Genomic DNA, 24,636 nt, shown 5'->3' on the forward strand with positions numbered 1-24,636 from the left:
TCTACTAATAGTCAGAATCTAGCATAGTCAAAGCACATATCATTAATCAGAGAGCACTAGTTTTTTCTCCCTTTCACTCCACAATTACAATTCAGCAATCAGAGCCATCCCACAAATAAAGGACCAGGCCCCATTTTATGAAGTACTCTAAAAATATATGTCCCGCTGATGGTGTCAAATGCCTATTCGGGTTCTAATGACACTGGCCATGGCCAAGTCTTTCTCCCTGTGAGCTGTCTTTCCCATCACATCCACCATGTATGTGAGGTCTGTCCAGTTTCTCTATGGCGTATACCCACATTGGTTCTAATGCACTAGGGACACTGGAATATGAATAGCTATAAGTATACACTTTATTTAATGTCCGTATTGAGCTTTTATAGGGGTCCTCACTCTGTTTCTCTTGTCAGTTGAGGGAGCCATCCACTTTTCTCATACATTGCCAACAATCTGGGTGATAATATATCCCTGTGCTTCTTTAATAATTTTGTCGTTAAGTTGTTACCCCCAGGTGTCTTGCCAAAATTCAGTTGGACAATGAACAAGCTGAATTTGTCCCAACACATAACTCGAGCGTCGTATCACTAGTACTCACCGCTGACTCATCATTCACTGTCACCACTTGAACAAGTTGGCACAATGAGCTAACTTCCGCCTACTTTTGCTAAAGAAAATGTAACCCCTACAGTCAACTCAGAACTGCTTTCCACTCTTTAAATATCCAGAAAAGACTCTGGAGGGGCCACACTAGCTGGCTTACTGGTTTCCAGCCTATCCCTGTTAAAAGCTGTTTTTGCTCCATAGCATGCTTCATCACAGAGCCTAAAATGTTTGACCACTTCTTTCCAATATTGAAAGCACTCCATTGGCTCCTACTAGAAAGAGTCCTGTTCAAAATATGCTGTCTGACCTACAAAGCACTATATCATGGCACACCCAGATACAACCTAGAGGACCTCCTGACCATCTCAGACGGCTCATGACATTCAAGAAGTAAGAGCTTTCTAATCCTGCAAATAATGAAATTCAAATCCTACCTTGCCACCGCTAGCTTTTGGAACTCTCTAAATGTTCACCTGAGAACAGCACAGAACATTTTGACTTTCAGGAAAAGGACTAAAAACGTGCCCATTAAGATTCTATCTTGATGATCCAGGTCCAATGCCTTCGCCTCTCTATTACAGGAACTGTTCATAATCCATACTTTGACCGAGGAAATATTCTAAAGGTTTTTAATTCGGATCTAGTACTATAAACTAGCTCCTCCTAAAGCTTGTGGTGCTTAACAGTATGTTTCACCTTATTCTTACACCCTGTGTATCCTGCCCACCTCCCTGATTACTCATCTTCCCTCTCGTTTTCTTCCCCACACCCCAGTTGCATCACTATGTTTTGACTCTTCATAGTGTCTGGTAAAGTAACATATTACCTTTTGCACTATTATACTGATATATGTTGCTCTCGTTTCTATCTGTAAAGCGCCTTAATGCCAATCTGGTGGAAAGAGCACTGTATAAAACCTTTTAAATAAATAACTTAAACATTTTGGCATATTCCTATTCCTAGCATAAGCCTTCCCTCCGACACGTCGGCTACTGTTTTTATCAGGAGAAGTGTAGGAATGTTAGATGGACGGACGTTTGCCATTTGCCAGATGTTCTGGAGTTTTTTGGTCTCAAAAAAGTGAAGAAATTGTTCATCCATACGTCAATATTTGCAAGGCATTCTCGATAATCAAATGTGCTGGGATTCAGACGAGCCACATCACCTTGGATTTCCCCGGGCCTCTACTTTTAATTAATGTCCATTGTTGGTTGGTTTCACTGATTTCAGGCCAAGCCCCATCCCAAATACTGCAGACATACCCAATGGAAGCTCCCCAATCAGATACATTTGTTGATGGTAGTGTCTCGATCCGTTCAAAAAACCCATTGAAATGCCCATGCGAGTCTGGTACTTCTAGGAGACTAAAAGGAGCCCAGATTTGGGCCATTCCTTAGCGGGGACATTCTCCTGAATGAGGTAAACTGGAGGCAATTGCATTTAAAAAAAAAAAAATGCAAACCTCATGTTCAATGTGTTCAGCTGACCAGTATCAAGGCAAGGAATTTCTGCCACAAAGTGATAGAAATTTTAGGATGTGTAGATGTTAAAAATATATGGTTGTGGAATGTTTCAATGTAGCTGGGTGGGGTGGGATCGGGGTCACACCTGTGACCACAAGTACTCTAAACTAGCATTTTGCATTTTGCTTTCAGTTGCTTTCAAAATTATCCTTATCACTGCCAGCAACTTAATGCTGTGTGCACCCTGAACCAGTAGAAAAAACAAATATTTGGTACCTCTGTGGTCAAGAGACCCAGACAAACCAAGAAGAGGTTCAAGCTTTGGAAGGGATATGTTCCTCACAAGGCGCACTGGAAGGAATCATCATGTTTTGGGGACAAACGCTAAAAATCTGACAAATGCCATGTTCAGTGCAATCGCTTGGCAAGCCAAGGAAGTGGAGGTCTCTGGCACTCAACGCTGAAAACCTTAGGATGTGTAGATGTGTAAATATATCATTTTGGTAAGTTCCATAGAGCCCACATGTAATTCTTCTGACCAAAACCGGTGACTTTAATCCAGCTTTTCACTTTCAGTGGCTTTCTAATTTTCCTAAAGCACTGCATCTAGTTTGTCACCTGTGGGCACTCTGACCCAATGGAGAACCCATATATGCCACCCGGTACAACCAGAATCTGGAGACCCAGAAGAACCCAGTACGCGGTCAAGTCTTGGACCGATATGTTTCTGCGTGAGGGAAACGGAAGAGAAATAAAAACAATTTGTAAATAAATTGTGAAATAATTACTAAACATCAGGCTCAGCATGTACTGCCCAACCGGTCTGAACTAGGGAGGCCTGGCTTGCATCAGTAGATTCAATAGGTCATACAGCAGTAGAAAAGGATAATTCTTATAACTTTCCTATCGTATTGAGTTTGGTAATCAACTGTCTACCATGAACAAAGATTCTGTCACACTTTAGTGATGTGTGCTATTAGTACATAATTGATCATTCAGGCTGTATTTCCTAGGGCTCCAGTCCTTCAGGGCCTCATTTGGTTCATTTGCAGTAGTTAATGTTCTGAATTTTAGGTTTGTCAGCTTGAGAAATACAACAAAATATTGAATTTGTATTTATAAAGCGCAACTTATGTTCGAAAGAGTCTTAAGGTGCTTTTATCTCCAAATAAAATGAAATGTAAGATCAAAGTAACAGACTGGGGAGGAAAGGGAGAAGAGTGAAGAGCATGTGAAGGCTTAGGTGTTAGAAAGCCATGTTTTAAAACACAATTTTAAGAAATAAGTGTGGTCTGCCATTCACTGAGGGTGAGGGAGAGGGAGGGAGGGTGTTCCAGAATTTAGCACCTGCTAGTGCAGCCCTTCATCCTCCAAGCCAGACTGTATAAAGCTTGGGAAGGAGAATTATAAAAGCAGTAGCAGGTCTTATAGATCTAGCTGGAATATGAAACTTAAAGTCTTGAAGTCTCGGGATGCCTGAGCGGTAGGTGGACTGTTCTATGAATGGGGGAGAGAGTCTTGAATTGTATTCTCTTTAGTACTGGAAGCCTTGAAGGGTCTTCAGGTTAGTTGAAATAGAACAGTGCCTGGTAATATAAGGTAATAATCTAGCTGTCGAGTTCTGCACTAATTGAAGTTTAGGTATGCGTTTTTAGGGTAAACCAAGGTAAAGGGAATGGTCTAGGATTTATGAATCCATGGTAACCGTTTCCCTAGTTGCAAAAGGTAGGAATGTTCATGCCTTGTGGGGAATTTTTAGCAGACCAAAACAAGTAGAGGTGACTTTTTAATAATCTGATGTTTAAACGAGAGTTTGTAAAATTTGACTCCTAGATTCCGGACTACTTCGGCCGGAGATGTGGAAGAACCGAGCTCCGAAGGAGACCAGGAATCAGCCTAGTTTTTTTTTATTTTTCCAAATATCAGCAGTTCTGTTTTATCAGAGTTCAGCCTGCAATGATTTTCATTCATCCATTTTCATACTGATATTAGACATTGCCAGAACATAAGTTGAGTAGAGCTCTGGTTGTTTGTAAAAGAAAAAATCAGTTGCTTGTCGCCCGCAAAAGATATCACCTCAAAACCAAAGCCCTGGACCAGAGCTGTTAGAGGGGTCATATAGATGTTAGAGTGTGGACTCCAAAAATGACCCCTGTTATACTTCACAGTCCATTGTAGTAGTGTCCGAGGATAAAGGAGAGAGATGCACTGATTGAGACCTATTGGTGTGTACTTTGGAAATGCATGCAAGGGCAGCCCTTGCCCATCTCTATATCTGCTAGCCTCTGTATTAGAATTAACCTTGGGCGGTGAACTACGCTCTGCTCGTGGAGTTTGCGGAGTTTTCCGCACTCCATGTTACACTGAGCTTGCGAAGTTCCAAAAAACTTGAGCAGAGTTTCTTTTCCTCGCTCGTCAACATCAAGTTGGTGAGCGAGAAAAATCCACCTCCTGGCAAGATTTTTCCTCGTTCGCAATCATCAATGTCCAGTTACGCGAGCGTGGAAAATTAACCTTGCGGCGAGATTTCTTAATGCGGGCGGCGAGATTTCTTAATGTGAGTGGTCACGTGTGCTCCCGACCGCTCACGTTGAGAAACCGTCCATTCACGTTGAGAAACCTCGGGTAAAAAAATCTACTCAAGCGGCAAAAAGGAAGCAGCGCCTGCTTGTGCTGTGCATGGTGACATTCGTGATGATTGAACAGTGTGGACAAACACCCGGCACTGAAAATCACAGCGAGCGGCATTAATCTAATGCACTCTGCTGCTTCCGGAGCTCCGCCTAGCGGAGTTTTTTTTTCAATTCACAGAGTTTGGCATTGCGTAACTCCGCGAACTCCGCCCAGGCTTAGGGTGTGGGATATGGTATTGAATACTGCTGACAGATGCAACAAAACAAGAACAGTAGTTCCACCATTGTCCATTATATGCTTGAGATCTTCAGATGCTGTGAGGATGGATTCAGTGCTGTGAGCATCACAGAAGCCAAATTGTGATGGATCCAGTAGATTATTGATTTCTAGAAACTGTGAAAGTTGACAATTTGTGCATTTCCAGTATCTTGACTGGTGCTAGAAGCAAAGAGATGGATCTCTAATTCTCTGGGATATTAGAATCAGCGTAACACTTTGAGAGTTGGTGTAAAATAAGCTAATTTCCAGGCATCTGGTAAGGAGGCTGAGAAATTAAAGAGTTCAAAATCTGGCACAGAGTGGGGAAATCGTGCTACTACCTAGATTGAGGCTAGAGGGAGGGCATGGATCCAAAGGTGCATTTCGTCATGAGAATAAGCATTACTGAATATGGGATGCAAAGGAAGTTTATGAGGACATCATTAGGTTGCATTAGGTTGCATACTAGTCAAACCAAGGCTAGTTTCCTTAGTGGAAGAAAATGAATTCTGAATAGCAAGACATTTTTTTTTAACAATAAAGTCCGTGAATTGCACTTCTTGAGAATCTCACAGCTCAGGGAAATATTTATCTGCCTCACTAAAGGTAGAGTGACATTATTTTTTCAAGTTGGCAGCATATTTTTTTTAAAGGTAGTGAACTGGAATTAAACCAGAGAGCTGGTTTTAGGAGTGGCCCGTCCAGGTAAGGGCGGTGGGGCGTGGTGGGTTGGGGACTCAACAGATGAGGAAGAATTCATTTTTATTTTTATTTTTCCTCGTCGTTGTCTGTCAAGTTCCCCTAACCACTCTTACCTGCACGGGCAGCTTCTGGCTGGCTTAGATTTAAATAAACTTTTCTTGTTTTTCAAGGGGACAATATCGAGGGCACATAAATGCCAAATCTTGATGCAATTTAACATCTGTCTCAAATGTTAGCTGCAAGTGATTAGTGTCCAACACTGAGTTGAATTGTGTCTCATGAAGTTGATGCCAGGCTCTGCGTGCTGTGGTGTTGTAATGTGTTGCCTATTGTGGCTGGAAGCTGGATAGTAAAACGGACTGCCATATGATCAGTCCAACGACATGATATGGGAATAGAGCAGCTGAGATTTCCTTCATTGGTAAAAATAAGAGCTACAATATGACCTGCTCTGTCTGAGGTACACTTGACTACTTGGGTTAGATGGAGTGCAGATAGTTTGTCAAGAAATTGGTTAGCAGGGCCAGCAGATTCATCATCATGGGCATTGAAATCTCCTAGAATTGTGAAGTTGAAGGTATTAACAAAGAATGGTGCTAATGAGTCAATTAAATCTTTAGTGAATGACACGAGATATCAAGGAACCCAACAGTGAAATTGGGGTTTAATGTAAGTGATCAATGTAGTGCCCCTGCATTCAATTTCGCAGATAGTAGTGATGGAACAAGAATAGACTTTTTTTAAAAATAAAATGATAGCCAAGGCTCTTCTATTTCTCTCCTTATGATTTGAAAAGCAGTATTGAGAAAGCAAAAGCATTGGGAGCCACCTCTGTGATGGTTGTGGCAGAGCAATCTTTAAGCCAGGTCTCAGTAAGAACAAAGGTGCCAGAATTTAACTTTGCAATGAGATCGCAGATCTCTTGTTCGTGTTTAGGGCGGGACCTGGCGGTAATCAGATAAAAGCTGAAAAGCTTATCTTTCTTGGGGGCTGTGCACTTAAGAACCCCAGGGAAAGCTCTAGTAGCTAGGGGGGGGGGAAAAACGCTTGAGAGCAGGATTGGCTAATGAACTGTTTACTCAGTAGTGAGTCTGCCAAGAGTGTGCACTTACCCGGAGGGTGTAGGTAGAGGAGCTCTTGTTTGGAGTCCCGAAGCGGATCTGAATCCTGCCAACTGGGGGCTTGGGGAGGTTGGGTAAGGGGTGTCACTGGGCGAGGTTCTAGTGCGAATGGGTGCAGACCAGCTTGCTTTAGCATGTCTGAGGTCCTAGTGCGACTGGGCGCAGACCAGCTTGCCTTTAGCATGTCTGAGGTCCTAGTGCGAATGGTCGCAGATAAGCTTGCCTTTAGCATGTCTGAGGTCCTAGTGCGAATGGGCGCAGACGAGCTTGCCTTTAGCATGTCTGAGGTCCTAGTGCGAATGGTCGCAGATAAGCTTGCCTTTAGCATCTCTGAGGTCCTAGTGCGACTGGGCGCAGACCAGCTTGCCTTTAGCATGTCTGTTGCGCATGTCTGATGTACAGACATGCAGCTGCATCCTGTATGAAGCCCTCTGTACAGGCAGGGGGCGTGTAGAGAGCCAAGGAAACTAGAACTCTAACCTGCTTCAAATATACCAAGCACAGACAACGGGGGGGGCAAAATAAACACAAAATATTGTGCAAACTAACAAAATATTGAGCACATTTTGTAATGGTTGGTATGTGCCAAAACCTAGCCCTGAACATGCTAAAAAAATCATTCTTCGCACGAATGCACAGAGACTACCAAGGTACATGCGTTTAAACAATCAAACGCACCAGCACAGTTGTGCGCAAACACCCCATCAGTAACTGGATTAATAAAGAAATCCTTATCCTTGATTAGCCATCTTTTAAAAGTGGAATCTGGAAAAGCTCAACATAATTGAGCAAACGTCTTGTAATAGATTATAATCTGTTTAAAATATTAAGCCCTGGAGTTAAACATTATTTTGGAGCATGTGCCGTTTGACTGCATTCCAAATTACAGAAACTGCTGAAATAGCGCAAATGGATTCTGTAGTTTGATTATATTTTTTGTATTAGTGCAAAGTGGTGTTGTTACAACCCCATTACTGATGCATATGTGACCTACTCTAGAATATATTCACCTCTAGCAAGGATCTTGTTTTCAGACAACCAGTGGTAACACTGCGAGGTAAAGAACTAGACAAACTGATAAACAACTTCAAAGCACTAATCAAACAGGTAGTCGATAGGCATCACGCTGTTCTGATTTTAAATTTCACTTCTCGCTTCTTTAATTTAGCATTCGCTTTACTGGATAGGGAAATAATTGTTCTCTTTTGTCACCCTGTAAAATTTTATATAAGAACCCACTATTAAAGGGATCTGTAAAGTCACTAGAATAAGTGGATGAGCAGCTGCCTAATTAGAAATTTTAGGTCACATTTCGTTATTGTCCATCCTATATTTCTGGTTCTCCTTATTAATACCATCCGATTTTCAGTTGCAATACTTTCATCGAAATATTTTCTTTATTAATGAATTTGTGGATGTCTGAGAAAATGCTGAAGTGTCTCTGTTATAGCCAGCTGTTAGTTGTAATGCATCCTCTCTAAAGATCCTCTATTCCCTGCTACTCAGCTAGTGTGTGATGTCGGGGAGTGTTGGTGAGTGCCTGTAGGAGTGTCAGTCAGAGTGAGTGGGCTGAAAAGTGAGAACGCTGCTCCTGGTGGGGTATGGCTGAGTCTGTGTTTTGTGTCCCTGGTCCTGTGGATGGTTGCGCAGTAGAGGGCGTGTGAATTAATTGTGACCTTGTTGCTGCAAGGATGCGCAATAGAAGGTATGTTGTAGTGTAATTATCCCTGGTGCTGGAAGAGTATGCTGTAGTGGGTAAGTGTACGAAATGTGACCTGGGTCCTGCGAGGGTGCACAGTAGGAGACATGTTAGTGTGGTTATCCCTGGTCCTGCATGAGTATGCAGTAGGGGGTGGATGTGTAGTGCTAGTCCCTAAGCCTACAACAGTATGCAGCATAGGGTGTTTTTGTTCCCTGGGCCTGCAATGTATGCAGTAGAGGGGGGAGCTTGTAGTATGTTTCTCCAATGTGTGGGCAGTAGATGGCGTGTGTATTTCCCTGCTCCTGGCATGTATTTACTTAGTCCTGCCAATATGCAAGTGTGCAGTAGAGGGTGCGCTAACTGTATGTCCCCGGTCCAGCGAGTGTGCACGGCAGGAGGGCAAGTGGTGAAGATTTTGTTATTTGACCAGTCTGAATAATTTATAGGGTTGGAATCCTTTATATGACTTGTATTGTTTTCTATCTTATGTTTCCTATTGTATTTTTATTATTTTTCTGTAGGAAGGAGATGTTATAACCTGCTGTTAGTTGTAATGCATCCTCTCCTTAGATTCTCTGTTCCCTACTGCTCAGTCAGTGTGTGATGTTGTGGAATGTTGATGAGTGCCTGGAGGAGTGTCAGTTAGAAACAGTGGGCTGAGGAATGAGGATTCTGCTCCTGGTGCGGTTTTTACCATGTAACTTGTAACCCAGTAACCTAAGCTATATCTTCTTCAATAAACCTACAACTTGTTAATATACATCAACTGGCTGCCTGACCCCTGCCTTACGAGAGTATCTTTCAAATACAACAATCTCCTTACTAATTTTCTTTGAGTTTGAACAGATTCCGTCTTGTATCAGAGCATATGCCTTGTCACTTAGACCATGGACCTTGGGTCACACCACACCAAATCACCAGCATCACTCCAATTATAAAAAAACACAAGTTCTTTTGTGGTGCAATATTTTCCGATTCATAGTAGTCTATCAGGGTTCTTTGGCAGTGGAAAATGCAGTATTATTTTAATTTACCTCTATGCTTTCTCTTGTTACAGCCCATCAAAAACCCACCTCCAGGCAAGAAATACGTCCGCTGTCCTTGTAATTGTCTACTCATCTGTAAGGATACGTCACGGCGAATAGGATGCCCAAGACCTAACTGGTATGTGCCAAAGGCGGTGGATCTAAAGTATATTCTCTGTCATCTTTCATTCATTATATAAGGACCTCTTTTGGCCATTCCCTCATCCTTGCTGTCTTAAGGTCTGCATTAGTATTAGTTTCCGGAAGGAGGCAGAATGGCTGATTTCTTTTTTTGGGGCTGCTACTGCATTATTTACTTTTTGTAAAAGCTGCTAATGCTGAAATTGTACAAATGTGTGCATGGTGGTGTCTGAGCTAAATTTAGTTTATACAAATGCCATTTGCTTCCATCTCTGCTTCCGCTGTTCAATGCATCTCCAGTAAGTTGGAAAGAATGATTTAAATGCTTTCTCCACAGCAGACGCATCATTAACCTTGGCCCAGTGGTACTTATTCCTGAGGAACAGCCAGCACAGTCGGCCCTGCCAGTTGAGCCGGAAGGTACCAGAGTAGTGTGCGGACACTGTGGAAATACCTTTCTGGTAGGTAATCCAAGTCAATCACAGGAATAAACACTTGTTTTGAATGGCAGTTTGTAGCTGATCCTATTTCTCATGCATTAAGGGGTCTCTGTTACCCGGCTTTCTGCTGCTATATTACTCTGCCTGCTAGCCTGTACTCTTTCCTAAATAAATTGCCATTACCATGCATGCCTATACTACGCATATTTTCAAAGCATTGACCTGTACAATGCGTAGTATTACATCATTGTACTTTACCACAAATTGGACATGGTGATATATTCACTAAAAAAACAAATGTTACAGGGACGTTCTAGTTAAGCTAAGATTTCACTCGTACAAAACCACGGATATTCAGCAGTTATAGCCACCTCAGCTAACTAGAACTCCTGCCCCCCAATGCTCTGCTTAGGACTTCACATATTACATCACTCATGACATCTCAAATAACATCACTGATGACCTCATCCACAGAACTACTCCGATATCCACTTACATTCCTAATACAAGATCTCATACACCCAATCCCGCACAACCACTCATATGCATTCAGAGACCCATACAAACAATTACACACCTACTCACTGGTCCAAAGAAGCACTCCCACATCAACTCGCCTGGGTGTCTCTAGTTGGCAGAGGTAGATACCTTTGTCCAAATAGGGACCCTTGCTTCTAGTCTGGGTAAGGGGGATACACTGCTAAAATAACCCCTGCTATCCCCCCTTGGTAGCTTGGCATGAGTAGACAGCCTTATCTCAGAGGCAGTGTGTAAAATACATACAGTAATACAGTGAAAACACTACAAATGGACACCCCACTAGTTCAGAAAAATAAGTTATCTTTAAACCAAACCAAAACTAGACTAAACGACAAAAATCCACACTACAGTATTAAAGATAAGGCTTTCAAATGGTAGAAATAGTTCAGTTCAATGCAAGTTGTAAATGCGACACTTTTCTCACAAAGTACCTTGGATGCGTCACGCAACACAAACAAAATGGCCGCAGGGAAGGTGATGCGTTGATTGTTTACTACATGGAGAGTTGATGTGTCTGTTTCTTACTGCGGCCGCCAATGATGTGACAGTCTTGGCGCCTCGATGCGATGCGTCGATCCGGTATGATGCGTGGTTTGGTGCAGCCACACAGCAGGTTTGCATCGGAATCGGTGCGGCAATCTCGGACTGCGGTGATCGCTGCACCTGATGCGCCATGAAGCGATTTCTCGTGCCGCGGCAGGCGCTGCGACGGTTACTTCGGCAATGCGTCGGAAACCGGTACGGATGAGTCACACTTCTTTGATGTTGCATCGATTTTCCAGCTCCCAGCGACAACCAGTCTCCAGAGGTCCTAAACAGCAGCAGGCACCTCTTTGCAGGTTGGAATTCCCAGCAAGGAAATTCAGGGGAGCAGGTGGAGAAGTCTTTGTGTCCCTGAGACATCATAACAGGAGGCAAGCTCAGTTTCAAGCCCTTGGAGATCTTCCTCAAGATGACAAAGCAATCAGCAAAGTCCTTTTTTCCTTTCCTTGGCAGCAAGCAGCCACTGCAGGCCAACCCCAGACGGCAAACAGCATAGGGGCAATATTCCTCCTAAGCTTATCTGGCTCTTCTCCTTGGCTAAGGTTCCTCTTGATTTCCCAGAAGTGATCTAAAAGTTTGGGGTCTGGGCTCCTCTTTTTATACCCAAAAATCCTTTGTTCTCTGAAGGCAGAGAGTGTCTGTACCCAGCAAAACCAGTTCTGTGGAGGACTTTGCAAGTCCACAAAAACCTCCATTGTCACTGTGAGCCCTGGCTCCAGACACACCACACGGGCGGAGCCGTCCTTCTGGAAGGCAGACACAGCCCTATTTAGGTGCAGGTGTTACCCCTCCCACCACTCGAAATGCAGACCAGGAATATTCAGCCTATCCCTGACTCCTCAAACTTCTGAAGCCGCTGCCCCTCCCCAGCCCCTGCCATCCAAAAGCCAGACTTGCAATACACAAACCTAGCAGAGGCACACTGGATGGTTAGGCAAGAAAATACCTACTTTCTAAACGTGGTATTTTCAAACACAGAATGTAAAAATCACCCTCACTAAAAGATGCACTTTAACATTCTGAGTTCAGGCATACTAAACTCCCAATTCTGTCCTATGGGAATAGGTAGCCTTGCAATAGTGAAATTGGCAGTATTTCACTATCAGGACATGCCACACACATCGGGGCATGTCCTACCTTTCACATACAAGCACCTTGCCCTCAGGGGTACCTGGGCCTACCTTAGGGGTGACTAATATGTAGAAAAGAGAAGGTTTAGGGACTGGCAAGCGTGTGCACTTGCCAAGTCGACATGGAAGTCCCAGACTGCACACAGGCTCTGTAATGGCAGGCCAGAGTTACATTTTTAAGGCTGCATCTGTGGGTGGCACAATCAGTGCTGCAGCCGACTAGCAGCATTTGATTTACAGGCCCTGGGCACACATGCTGCACTGTACTGTGGAAATGTGTAATATTTTACTTCGCATAAGCTACAGCCATTTTTGCTTCGTAATTCTCCCGTCCTCTGCTGCTAGTCTTTCCACTCTGCTTGTGTTTTTGTTGACCTCCTGACTCGGCTAAAAGCAATGTATGTGCTGAGGGTTTGTAGCTGTCAGTGCACCTGGTCATAGATGTTAACGGTCGACCATTTACTGCTGCCATAAGCATTTCTGCTCCCCCTCCCACTTTGCTGACCAGGTGGTTATTCATCTTCCCTTGTTTGCTGATAACTATATCTAAAACTTGTTCTTCTCATTTCTGTTCACATGCTTACAGTGTAGAAAACCTGTATAAAAGACCTGTGTTCTGTGACTTCAGTGTACTACCTCATGCAGCACTTGAGAGTGCTTTGTGGATGTGGTCCCACTCATGAATGATTAATAAACTTGTTATTTATTCCTACTCCTGTGCTGATCTCTATTTTGTTGGTCTCTGGACCCGTGGACAAAAGGGTGACCCTGCACCAGTGTACCCCTAAAAAGGTACATTTCCACAGTACTAGGGACTGGCTAGTAAATCAAATAGCCAATCATGGAAAAACCAATCCATAACAGTAATTTACAAAGAAAGCATATGCACTTTAGCACTGATCAGCAGTGGACAGAGTCATAAAACTAACACAAACGGGTCAGAAACAATACAGGAGGAAGGCAAAAAATTCTGGGATGACGCTGCAAAAAGGGCCAAGTCCAACATCGCCCATACAGCCACTAATGCAACCAGTAAGTCACATTTATAACTATTGATGCACCTACACAGTCACCAATACAGGTACTCGGACATCTAGTTATGCACACAGACACTTAAACGCCCAGTCATACACCCAAACTACAACTCGCACACTGATTCGCTTACTCATACATGTACTGACACACCTATTCGCTCACCCATACAGTCACTCACACAGCTGTTGACTCACTCATACATTTACTCACACACCAACTACCTTATACATATACCAACACCTGTATTCACCTGCCTATACAGCCACTTACATATCCATTAACTCACCATAGTCATTCGCACAGCCACTCAGTCACCCATATATCCACGTACACACCCATTCACATACCCATACAGCCACTCCTATTCCTGCTCACTCAACCATAGAGACACTTACATAAGTGTTCACTCACACATTCCGTTATGCACCTGCGCATTCAACATTACAGCCACTGACACATCGATTCAATCTCACACACACCCACTCATTCCCCTACTCATTCTCCATTGCAGCCACATACACAGATACTCACTAAGCCATACACATACTCACACACCTACTCACCCACCAGTCGCTCACACATACAAAAACTCCTACACACCCATTCACTCATGTTTACAGTCTCTCACATACCCACTCACTCCTCTATACTCCCTATACACACCCACTGACAACAACCATACAACCACTCCTTTAGCCACTTACTTTAATATCTATATAAAACACGAAATACATTTTGGAAAACACTTACTCACTGGAAGTTGTCATCAGTGGTGTCATTTTAGAGGTCAGGAGTGATGTCAGTGACCATGTAATGAGTGATGTAATATGTGAGGTCATATGCAGTGCATTGCGGGGGCATGAGTTATAGTTAGCTGAGGTAACTATAACTGCTGAATTTCTGTGGTTTTGTACGAGTGAAATGTCAGCCTAACTATAACGTCCCTGTAATCTTTGGGTTTTTTCAGTGAATTTGTTCTTTTTAAATTCTATATCCTTACTATAACGTCCCTATAACCCTTGGATTTTTCAGTGACTTTGTATACCCACTCACACACAGCTACTCACATACCCACTCATACACCTATACCGACACAAACACACCCAGTCATAGACAAATACGGCCACTCAAGCCCCCAGTCCCCAACCCATTCATCTACTCTCACAACCACTCACAAACCCATACATCCAGTGACACACCCACTCACAGACCAATACAACCACTTGCACCCACAAAACCACTCCCACAACCACTCACAGACCCATACAGCCACTCACACACCCATTCACTGGCCCATACTGCCACCCACCTACCCACCCACCCACCCACTCACTAACTGACCCATACAGCTACTTGCGCACCTGCTCTCAAAGGTTACAGTTAGGAAATACAATTTTAAAATCTTCGAAATTCACTGGAAAAAACAAAGGTCAAACCGATGTTCTAGTTGGGTGCAGATTTCACAAGCACAAAACCGTAGAAATTTAGGAGTTATAGGTACCTGAGCTTGCTATAACTTACGCCCTGTAAAGCACTGCTTATTACCTCACATATTACATCACTCATGACATATTCAGTGATTATTGAACACAGGCAAGAGCCCAAAGAATGATTCAGTTGTTTGCTTTTGCTAGGTAATAGGGAGTTCTAGTGCTCCAAGGGCAATGCAACTTGAAGTGATGTTTTCAGTTTATTTCTGAATGGCAGATTCTCCTATTATAATTTAATTAGTATTATTAATCCACATTCTGGGCTCAAGGACTAATATTTTACTGTTTGGTTTAGTTCTTGCATTATTTGGTTTCCAGTTTGATGATATCCTGGGGAAGTGCTATCTCCATAGGTGGGTAGTTTCTTGTCCAGGCATGTTGAGGAATAGTGTGGGATTGTTTTGGTGTTGCAGCTGGCCTTGAAGAGGATACAGGGCTGGAGAATGAGCAAGTGTACTTCCTTCAATGTTGTAAAGAAGTGTTTGAACTAGTTTAGACCCTTAACAAGACATGCAACCATATGTAGGATGCGTTTCAGGGTTGCTAGGGTGGGGGCTCATTGAGCACTGTTTCATCCATCCAGGAGGGAACGTATCAAGTCTTGCACAGTTGTTTTGTAATTGGTTTCTGGAAGAAACAGATTTACTTTGGTCAGGAGGTAGAGCTGGTACTTGGCTGTCAAACGTTTCCTAGTGATGTATTCATTGAATGGAAGATCAATATCAAATGTAAGATGCTTGCCTTGCAACGGCTCCACTTCTAAATCGCCACCACCATTCAATCCAAGTCTTTGCCCCACCAGTTGGGGCAGATTTAATCATGGCATTACAAATAAAGGTTGAACCTGCAGCACCATTACGACTCCGCTCATGAAATATTTCCCCCATCTCAGTATTCAAAGTATTTTCCACAATAACCAAAACTAGATATGTCCAAAGGTAGAAGGCTTCACTATACTGAAGCATTAATGTCCAGAAATTACTGTAGTCTCCCTTGTCTTCAGAGACCAATTTCCAATACCTCTGTGAATTCCTGGCAGCAGTATGAACAACAGTTTTTAGAAACTTGCTGTTTATTTATACGCCGCCCATAGTAACAAAACATGGTTTGATAGTGTTTGTGAATCAGGAAGATCCACATTTCAGTTGTATTTATTGTACAGCCCTGCTGCCGAGAATGTTTCGTATTTATTCAGAATTCATATGTTCTTTTCCGAATGTAGTATCCACATTAATGTTATTTGGGATAGATGGAATTCTACGTCTAATATCTAGGTTCTCCCAATATATTTTCGTAGCACATTATGGCAGCCAAGACTTATGTAATTCTAACAATTTTAACAGTAATAGTATTGATGATCCTATTCATTCATTTCTGAGAATTTTACTTTCAAACCTAAGACAAGCCCAAAATGTTTTTGGATAGAGAGTTCCCAATGAATTGTGTAATTCTTTCTCAAATTAAGTGTTCCAACTACTTTTGCTCTCTGACCAATCATATCCACCACCCCAATAGCAGTAGCATTTTAATGCTGGAGAGTATGTGACACTTATGCCAGACACATAGGTTAAGAAACGAATAATCGACGACCTATCAACACCATCCAGTAACGTTAGTATAATTTGTATGCAATCTGCCTTTAAAAACATTTATTATAATCCTTTTCTTACCCATCATATTTTTCTGCTGTGCTCTTTGTCCTCAGTTTAGTGGGTTTCTAAGATGCTATGCTGTTGCAACCAAAATGTCCCAGCTCTTTCAACCTAACCAATCATTAAAAACATATTTCAGTGAAATCTTGAGAGAATAATTCCAGATGTCAGGCTGTGTTCTATTAACTTGAAATTCTAACCTACTTCTGATTATCATACACCACTTTGGGTGCTAAATTAACTGACTGCTTGAATCTGTCCCAAGTTCAGTATTTAATTACCTTTAGATCTACCTTGCATTTTGATACGGAAATCCATCAAGTAAAAATACAATTGCTGATTTTTCTAAACTGAGTTTATTCTGGGATAAGGTTTCTAAGTTACTTTATAAAATTACCAAGAGCATAACAACATCATCCAGGGCACAAATAATGAGCGAGTTGATTGATTCATTACAAGTAAAGAACGTACAATTTAGGGCAGTTTACGTTGCCTGTGGTACGATAGCGATAGAATGGGATGTTAAAGTAGCAATGACAGGTGAATTACAAATGCGATTGTCCAAACAATGCTGTTGGAGGGAGGGTATCAAAGGTTCGGCAATGATATGTGTGCTTGTGGCAGATTTTTACAAATGATGTAAAGGTTAGTAGTTGAGAAACAAAATGAGATAGAAATTGAATGTATTTATTGTCAGATTTCTTTAAATCGTTACAAATCATTAATAAAACACCAAAAAATCATAGCTGAGATTTACAAAAAAACAATATTCTAAAGTCTGCGACTAGCACCGTGCAGTTTGGCCTCAGTACTAGTGGAACCATTTAGTCAATGGCCATTATTCAAGTATATCCAACATTTGGTCCTAAAAATGTTAAGTATTGCAGCTTAGCTATGTTTTTGAGAAACTAAATAATGGGCTTGCGCAACCCACGTACCTTCCGTGTGATCCCCGCCTTTGAAACCCTTTGCCCGTAATATGTACCAATTACTCTCCACACTACAATCTCTGTAAGAACTCATAATTAAAAACATCCATTAAAATTGCATACTTGGGCAGAAGTCTTATCTGCTTCATAAACTAAACTGGTTCCAATACCGTTAATATCAAAAGATATTAGCGCAGAAAATAAAGCTGCGACTAAAACGATGAGAGTAACTGTATCAAAAGCCATAGTGGATGTGCCATGATCTGTCCTATAGTGAAAGTCAAGCAAGAATCACAAGTGCAGTAAGGCTTGAAAACAGCGGATTAAAGTCATCTTTCGTTGAAGGACTGCTGGCTTATTTCATGCCACATCCTCCACAGCACAGACCTCCAGTCAAGCTCCTCACTTCACCCAGCTGTTCAGTGGGGACTTGGTCATTCTATGCTTTGATTACCTGCTTCATGAACCTCAAAACCCTTGCTGTGAGCTGATCCGAGTCAACCGTCGGACAGGACTCCACAGCCAGGGCACATGTATGAAACTTTAGTGATCTAAATATAGGCTTGAGCAAACATATTGTTGACTCCAGAAGTTTGGGACAGATGCATACAATAAGAGTTAAGGATTCAGATGCAACCATACATAACTTACAGAACCTATACGGAGCGCTCTTCAATCTGCCGTACCAGTGAGCCCTTGGTATCAGACCAAATCTATTGAGCATTGGGTGCCTTTTTCAACTCCAGCAACCATGGTTGCCTCAAATATTCTGTGATGTTGGTAGTGCTGTAAAGTGCAAGTGCCTATTTGGAGGGAGACGTATTTCTGAATTCTTTTCTGTCCAGCATGCCTGATAGAAGCTTCACCTGCTTGTTCAATAGTTCAAATGTTAGCTTGCATGGAAGGGTACTATTCAAATGTTCTTTGGCTTCTAGATCACACAATAACTCCAAAAACTATTTCCGTGGAGAAAATCCTTTCATGATACAGTCTTGTGAGGTGTTTTATAAAGTCCCTGTTTGTGTTCAGATTGGAGCAATAGGAGAGGTATCTGGCTTGGACCATTAGCTGAACTCTTGTTTAGGTACACTCTAAATGAAGTTCCGCTTGAGATGTTGCATCTGGTAAGTGAAATATATACTGATATGACCTGTATTGGATATTAGTCCACCATGCCATACTGCAAAGTCAGGGTCAATTTACAATTGATGACTTTACATAATTTGCCCAATCTGCCCCGTTTAGTAGTTTTAACAGTCTCATAAAAGGGATATTCAATGACCAGGTAGACTGTTTGATTGCCTGTTTCTGGGGCATAGTGTGACCGAGGTATTTGTTGGAAGAAACCCTTTGTTATTTTTAATTCGCCAGTGACACTGCTTTTTTTTTTTTAGCTTACTGACCAAAGTTGATTATCTTGGTTGTATCAGTGTTGTTCTTTCGCCCACAGAAATAGGTTGATAGAGGCATGAAGCCACCCTGGCAGGGGGCATTGTTTGCATGAACTTTGACGGTGCTAGAGATGACTTCTTCCAGTTTGGTAGGTTGGTCTAGGCAATCGGCATTTGCCTATTTGGATAATTTTACTGGTATAATTGATTTCCTAGAATAGTATTTTTTTTTTTTTTAAATATGTTAGTATATGGTTTGCTGAGACATAATAGTAATCCTGCATTTCTAGTTATCTTTGGCCTTATGGTTATGAAATAATCTTTTTTAAATGATATATTTTTGCCTGATTTTAATATTGGTATTTATTGGTGTATCTGTTTATGACTGTAGTTGTTGTTTTGTACTTTTATGATTTTAATTATTCGAATAAAGTGGATTGATTGGATTGCCTTTTTGAGTGTATGGATATTGGACCTTGTGAGGTAGTCATTTAGGGCCAGATGTGCTAACATTCACAAATGCTCCAATTCGTTGTTTACAACTGTTAAAATGCTTTTACTTATGTACAAGTCCCTTTTCAGGAGTCTGAAATGTTTTTACAACTCTGAAAATGAGATTGTGGCTGAATTTCGGTTCGATATTCTAAACGGCGTGTTGTAGGCATCCCTTCCAAATGCTGAATCGTGTTTTGTAACTGAAATCGGGTCGCAAAACATTGATATTTTACCAACATCTTAAAGGTTAAAGGAGGTGTTAATGCATTTCCAAAAGAGAAGGGGCCCCCTTGTGACACCTTTCCCTTTGTGAAAAAAAAAAAAAAATAAGTTTGTTGAAGAATAGGCACTGGTCAACGAGAGCACTGCCAGCTCTTAAACAAAAAAAGTAAACTCTTCTTTTTAAACGCGCTCCTGTTTCCTTTAAAGAAAAAAGACTGGATTTAAAAAAAAAAAAGTTTACTGTATTGAAAAGTAATCAAAGACATGATGGTCTGCTAACTCCAGCAATCCACCATCCCTGCGATTGCCTCCAATTGTAGGTGAGTCACAATTTCTAACCTACCTCATTCATGTGTTAGGTGGGATTGCGACACACTACAATTCAAATTTTTAAGAACCCACCTATTGGTACATAGGTCGGTTGTTAATCTTTTCTGTTTGCAAAAATACTGGTTGTAATTTTTGACTTAAGGCCTGTCTGCTACTATCTTCTGCCAGTTTTCTAATTCCTACAATTTTGTATCAAGTTCTTTCCTTTCTTTTTTCTTTCCTCTGCCTATTCCTTCTAGCTGAAATTGATCTCATTTACCTCTAATAAGAGCTGTAAGTAAATTCCAAGAGATGTTCACGTGCATTGTGCCATTGTCATTATCTTTTAAATATTGAGTTATTGTCGCTTACCTTTCTGGTTTATTTACTTGTTGGTTGCTGACAGCATCTTAGACAGAGCCACTGATGGCACTTGGAGAAATCGGCTGTGAGCCCCAGAAATGTACTGAGCCGGAGCTGACAAAAGAGATGGACAGTAGGTGGCCTGAGCACAACCAACATTCCCCTTCATCTCTCAATTCTCCAAAGCCCTGTAGAAGGTGGGTTAGAAGTCTGCCCATTTTCTATCGCTCGCACCACCATCTTCCTATGTAAGCATTTTGCTGACCTGTATACCTTTGTTGATCTTTTATTAAACAAACCAGGATTGTACAGCCATAAACCAATACACACAGTTTATTGTACCATCATTCTGTTGGTATTTACCTGTAATATAAATGTAAATCTGTCCTACGCTCAACATTGGATACTAAACTGTGCCCTTATCTGGAATGCCAGAATACATAATTCCTGGTAGTTCGGGCTTGACTGTTCCCATGAGGAGCAGGGTCAAGACTGATTTGCATATGGCTGGGTCCGAACTGGGATGGCATACTGAGCAAAAGAACGATGGACTAAACCCAGATCTCTTGACTGGGGATGAGTGGTTGAAAAGTTTCAGCACTGTGTCCTTCAAATTGTTGCGTTTGCTAAATAATTGCCTCTCATATTACAATCTACTTATGGTATCTGGAGACCACAACAAGGGACTGGAGTGCAATCCTGCATGTCTTCTCAGAGCTTCCATTGATGCTGGCAGTCACTGAGAAAGGCAAGGCACATAGACTATTGACTAGAGAGAGCCACAGGCTCTTTTTGAGGTAGCAGTTAGCTAAATGTACCAGTGGAGGTATTGGTGGTGGGCAGACCCAGAGAAACATCTTGACAGTCCTACCACCCCCAGCATAAACATCACCTCCTGGGCACCCCAGAAGTGTGGAACTCCCTGGAGACATGAGTAGTGATCCCATTCTCCAAACACAGGGACCCAGGAATATCCTGCCTACGTATAAGGTGGTTTCTAGGACTTTTGCCACCAGTGATGCACTTAAACAAATGTGTCTTGGGTGGCCATGGGAGGAACCCCCATATCCCGCCAACTGCTGTTTGAGTTTTCCTCCTGGTTAGAAACTTTAAGCCCAGTGTATCTTGCTTGACAGATTCTTGTAGCAGTTTTGCAAGGTTTTGGTAATGCTTATGCATTTTTGTCTAACTTCAAAGTGCTGGTACCAGTTTTCCCTCAATTTTACCATCTCTTGAGATTCCTGTTTATTTAAACTCTTTTACCCTCTGTGTGTGCAAGGCACCCACATCTGTGGTCACCTCTATGCCAAGACGAACATGATGGGAGTACACTCTGGCGAGTTGCAACTTAATTGATATTCTAGATACCATTGCAGTTAGTTATTATATTGGCTTGTAATTGATTGTCATACCGAATGGGTTATTTCCCCAAGCGTCTTTTTCGCACTTTGATACCGAGTAACCAGGATTTAAGGTATTTTTATCCTACTTGTTTTGTTGATCACAGGATTGTTAAATTATTGATCAGTATTATCTGAAAGTGACAGTTAGTTGTAGATTCCTTACCTTAGAATTTCCCCCAGGCGTCAGACTGGATCCAGAGATTTTTCTTAGCAGTACCCCTGTGCTTCGGTAGGTGGTGTCGGTGGACTCTGCATCTGCCGGCGTGATCGCTGGGGTAATGTTCCGGTGCCTACCTAGACGCCGCCCCTGCGCGCCGAGGTCAGTTCTTTTTTTTTTTTTTTTTTCTCCACGACAGCCCAGCACAGATCTAGAGAGAGCTACCCCTTAGCTGCTTTTTCGTCTAGCTTTTTTTTACATTTTGTCGACCTCGTGTGCCTGTGGTATCTAGAGCCCGAAGTCGTGCGCTGACTGTTACTGGAGGCTTGGTGGTCAGCTCCGTGTCATTCAAGGGCTCGTTCAAGAGGAAGGTCACAAGGCCGTTCTCGGAGCCCCCACTCTTCGTTGCACTCTTAAGTCGTTGATGTTTTCGGATAAGTCCAAACACAAGAAGAAGGCGAAGAAGCACAAGTGCTCTTCAGTTTCTCCTCATCGGTTGGCTGCCCCATTGCGGGCTTTAGGGTGTCATCACTCAAAGGCTCTGTCTCCGGAGCCTGATTAAGGGACGACTCCGTGCCTCACCCCAATTTCCAGGAGCCGGAGTGTCCCCTGCCCAACTCCGTCAGTTTTACGAGGCCTTTGACCTCGTCTTTGGGCAGCTCCACTCCGCCAGCGCTCCTTTGTCACCAACAGAGCAGTTTTGGGGCCCAGGCCTTCGATGCTTGTGGCTCCGGTCAAGGCAGGCCCCCGCAGATCCAAGCCTCCGCAGATCCAAGCCTGTCGATCTCACTTGATCTTCCCTGACACTGGTCGTGCCCCTAGCCAGTGCTGTCCTCATCCCCGAGTTGGACCCCGAGCCGGACCAACGTCGACTGACGTCGGAACTGATGCTAGATGGTACCTTTGTTCCTCTGTTCATCCCTGGTGTTCCATATCGACCAGAGGGTGGTGATGAGGGCTGGGAGGGGTCGCTGGACCGTTAACTGAATAGCTGGAAGAACCGGACTGGTGAGAGAACCTGGGTGATGCCAGTGGTCTGGACACTTCTCCAGACACTGGCTTGCTTCCTCCCCCTGCCGTGGCTACGGAGGAGGGAGCGTCCTATGCTGTGGTGGTGCACAGGGTGGCCCAGGTCTTGGTCCTTGAGCTCCCTTCAGTGGCAGTCAGGTCTAACCTCCTGACTGATGTGCTACAGCCTGCGGCGTCCACTTCTGAACCCCTAGTGCCCTTTAACAAAGCCCTCACCAATGTTCTCATGGGCACCAGGGGCTCCTGTGGAGAGGACGATTGCCTGCCACCACCGCCCGGCCCTGAGCAAGCCAGTGTTCTTAACCCAACACCATTCCCCCGAGAGCTCGGTGGTCCAAGCCTCTTCTTCAAAGGGCACATTCCCTTCTGCCTCTCCAGATAGGAAATCCAAGAAGCTGGACCATCTTGGGAAGTGCATGTTCTCTTCCTCCAGCTTGGCACTGCGGTCCGTGAATACCACGTGCAACTTGGGCCGATAATCCAATACCATCTGGGATACGGTTTCACAGATGCTGCCTCATTGCCCGGAGGAGGCCCGGGCCATTCTCTCCCAGGCAGGGGCAGATGGGAGAGACGCAGCCAAATTCACGTTAAGATGTGAACTGGATACCACGACTCACTGGGCAGAACGATTGCCATGGCGGGAGCTACGCCTGGTTGAGGACATCTGGATTTTCGGGGGATGTCCAGTCAAGCTTAATGGAAATGTCCTTTGATGGCAGTCGTCTTTTTGGTGACAAAGCAGACTCGGCGCTGGAGCGCTTTAAAGATTCTCGGACTACGGACAGATCTTTGGGCCTTGCTGCGCCTTCTCGTCCACTGCAATCTGCTTTTCATCCCTCCCCTGGCTACGGAAGGGGTGCCCAACAATGCCCAGCCTAGCCACTGGTTCACGCAAGCTGCACAGCATCTACGTGGCCACGGACATGGGACCCAGCGATCTTGTGGGTCTGGGAGCCAGCGAGGAACCAGTCCACCCTCCCCCTCACCTCCCACCGCAGCCACCAAACCTTCCTAGTCTGACGTTTCAGGCCCATCAAAGGCAAATGGGAGGCAGGATTCACCATCCCCTCCCCCACTGGTAATCCATCACATCGTACAGGTGGTTTTTGCAAATTGTCCAAAGAGGCTACTCCCTCCCCTTCGAGACTACCCATCCCTCCCTCTTTCGATCACATGTCGGTGGATCATTTGGCGCTTCTCCACCAGGAAGTCTCAGCTCTCTTGGCCAAGGGGGCTATAGAGAGGGTACCTGCTCCACAAGTAGATCGGGGTTGTTATTCCCGCTACTTTCTGGTGCCCAAAAAGGGCAACGGCATGCGTCCTATTCTAGACCTCAGGGCCCTCAACTGCTTCCTCTGGAAGGAGAAGTTCAAAATGCTCACGTTGGCTCAGGTCCTGTCCGCCCTCGACTCCCGGAGACTGGATGGTTGCATTGGACGTGCAGGATGTCTATTTCCATATTCCCGTCCCACCAGCACACAGACGCTATCTACGGTTCACGGTGGGCCACGAGCACTTTCAGTTCCCCATGCTCCCATTTGGCCTTACCAGTGCCCCTTGGGTGTTCATGAAAGTAATGCCAGTGGTCGCAGCTCATCTGCGCAGATGAGGAGCTCCAGTCTTCCCCCCTATCTCGATGACTGGCTGTTGAAGGCGGGCTCGCCCCAGGCGGTCTTCTCGCACCTCCAGACTATGGCGGACCACCTGCACTCTCTGGGGTTCACTATATATGTGCCAAAGTCACACCTGACTCCCTCTCGGACACTCCCTTTCATCTGAGCTGTTCTGGACTCAGTGCAGTCTCGGGCCTATCCTCCCGAGCACCGAGTCCAGGATATTTGGGCTATGATACCGAT

The 24,636-nt window shown here is 43.6% G+C and overlaps 1 protein-coding gene across 1 annotated transcript in view; it reads left to right on the forward strand.

The window, feature by feature from the left end:
* PIP4P2 (phosphatidylinositol-4,5-bisphosphate 4-phosphatase 2) overlaps positions 1-24,636 on the forward strand; it is a 200,729-nt gene that overhangs the window by 117,671 nt on the left and 58,422 nt on the right. Inside the window, exons 3-4 of the mRNA XM_085605302.1 lie at positions 9,541-9,647; positions 9,987-10,110. Coding sequence (XP_085461428.1) covers positions 9,541-9,647; positions 9,987-10,110 — 231 coding nt within the window. The remainder of the gene's footprint in view (positions 1-9,540; positions 9,648-9,986; positions 10,111-24,636) is intronic.

This window comes from Triturus cristatus, chromosome 5_1 (assembly GCF_964204655.1).
Source record: "Triturus cristatus chromosome 5_1, aTriCri1.1, whole genome shotgun sequence".
Lineage (NCBI taxonomy): Eukaryota > Metazoa > Chordata > Amphibia > Caudata > Salamandridae > Triturus > Triturus cristatus.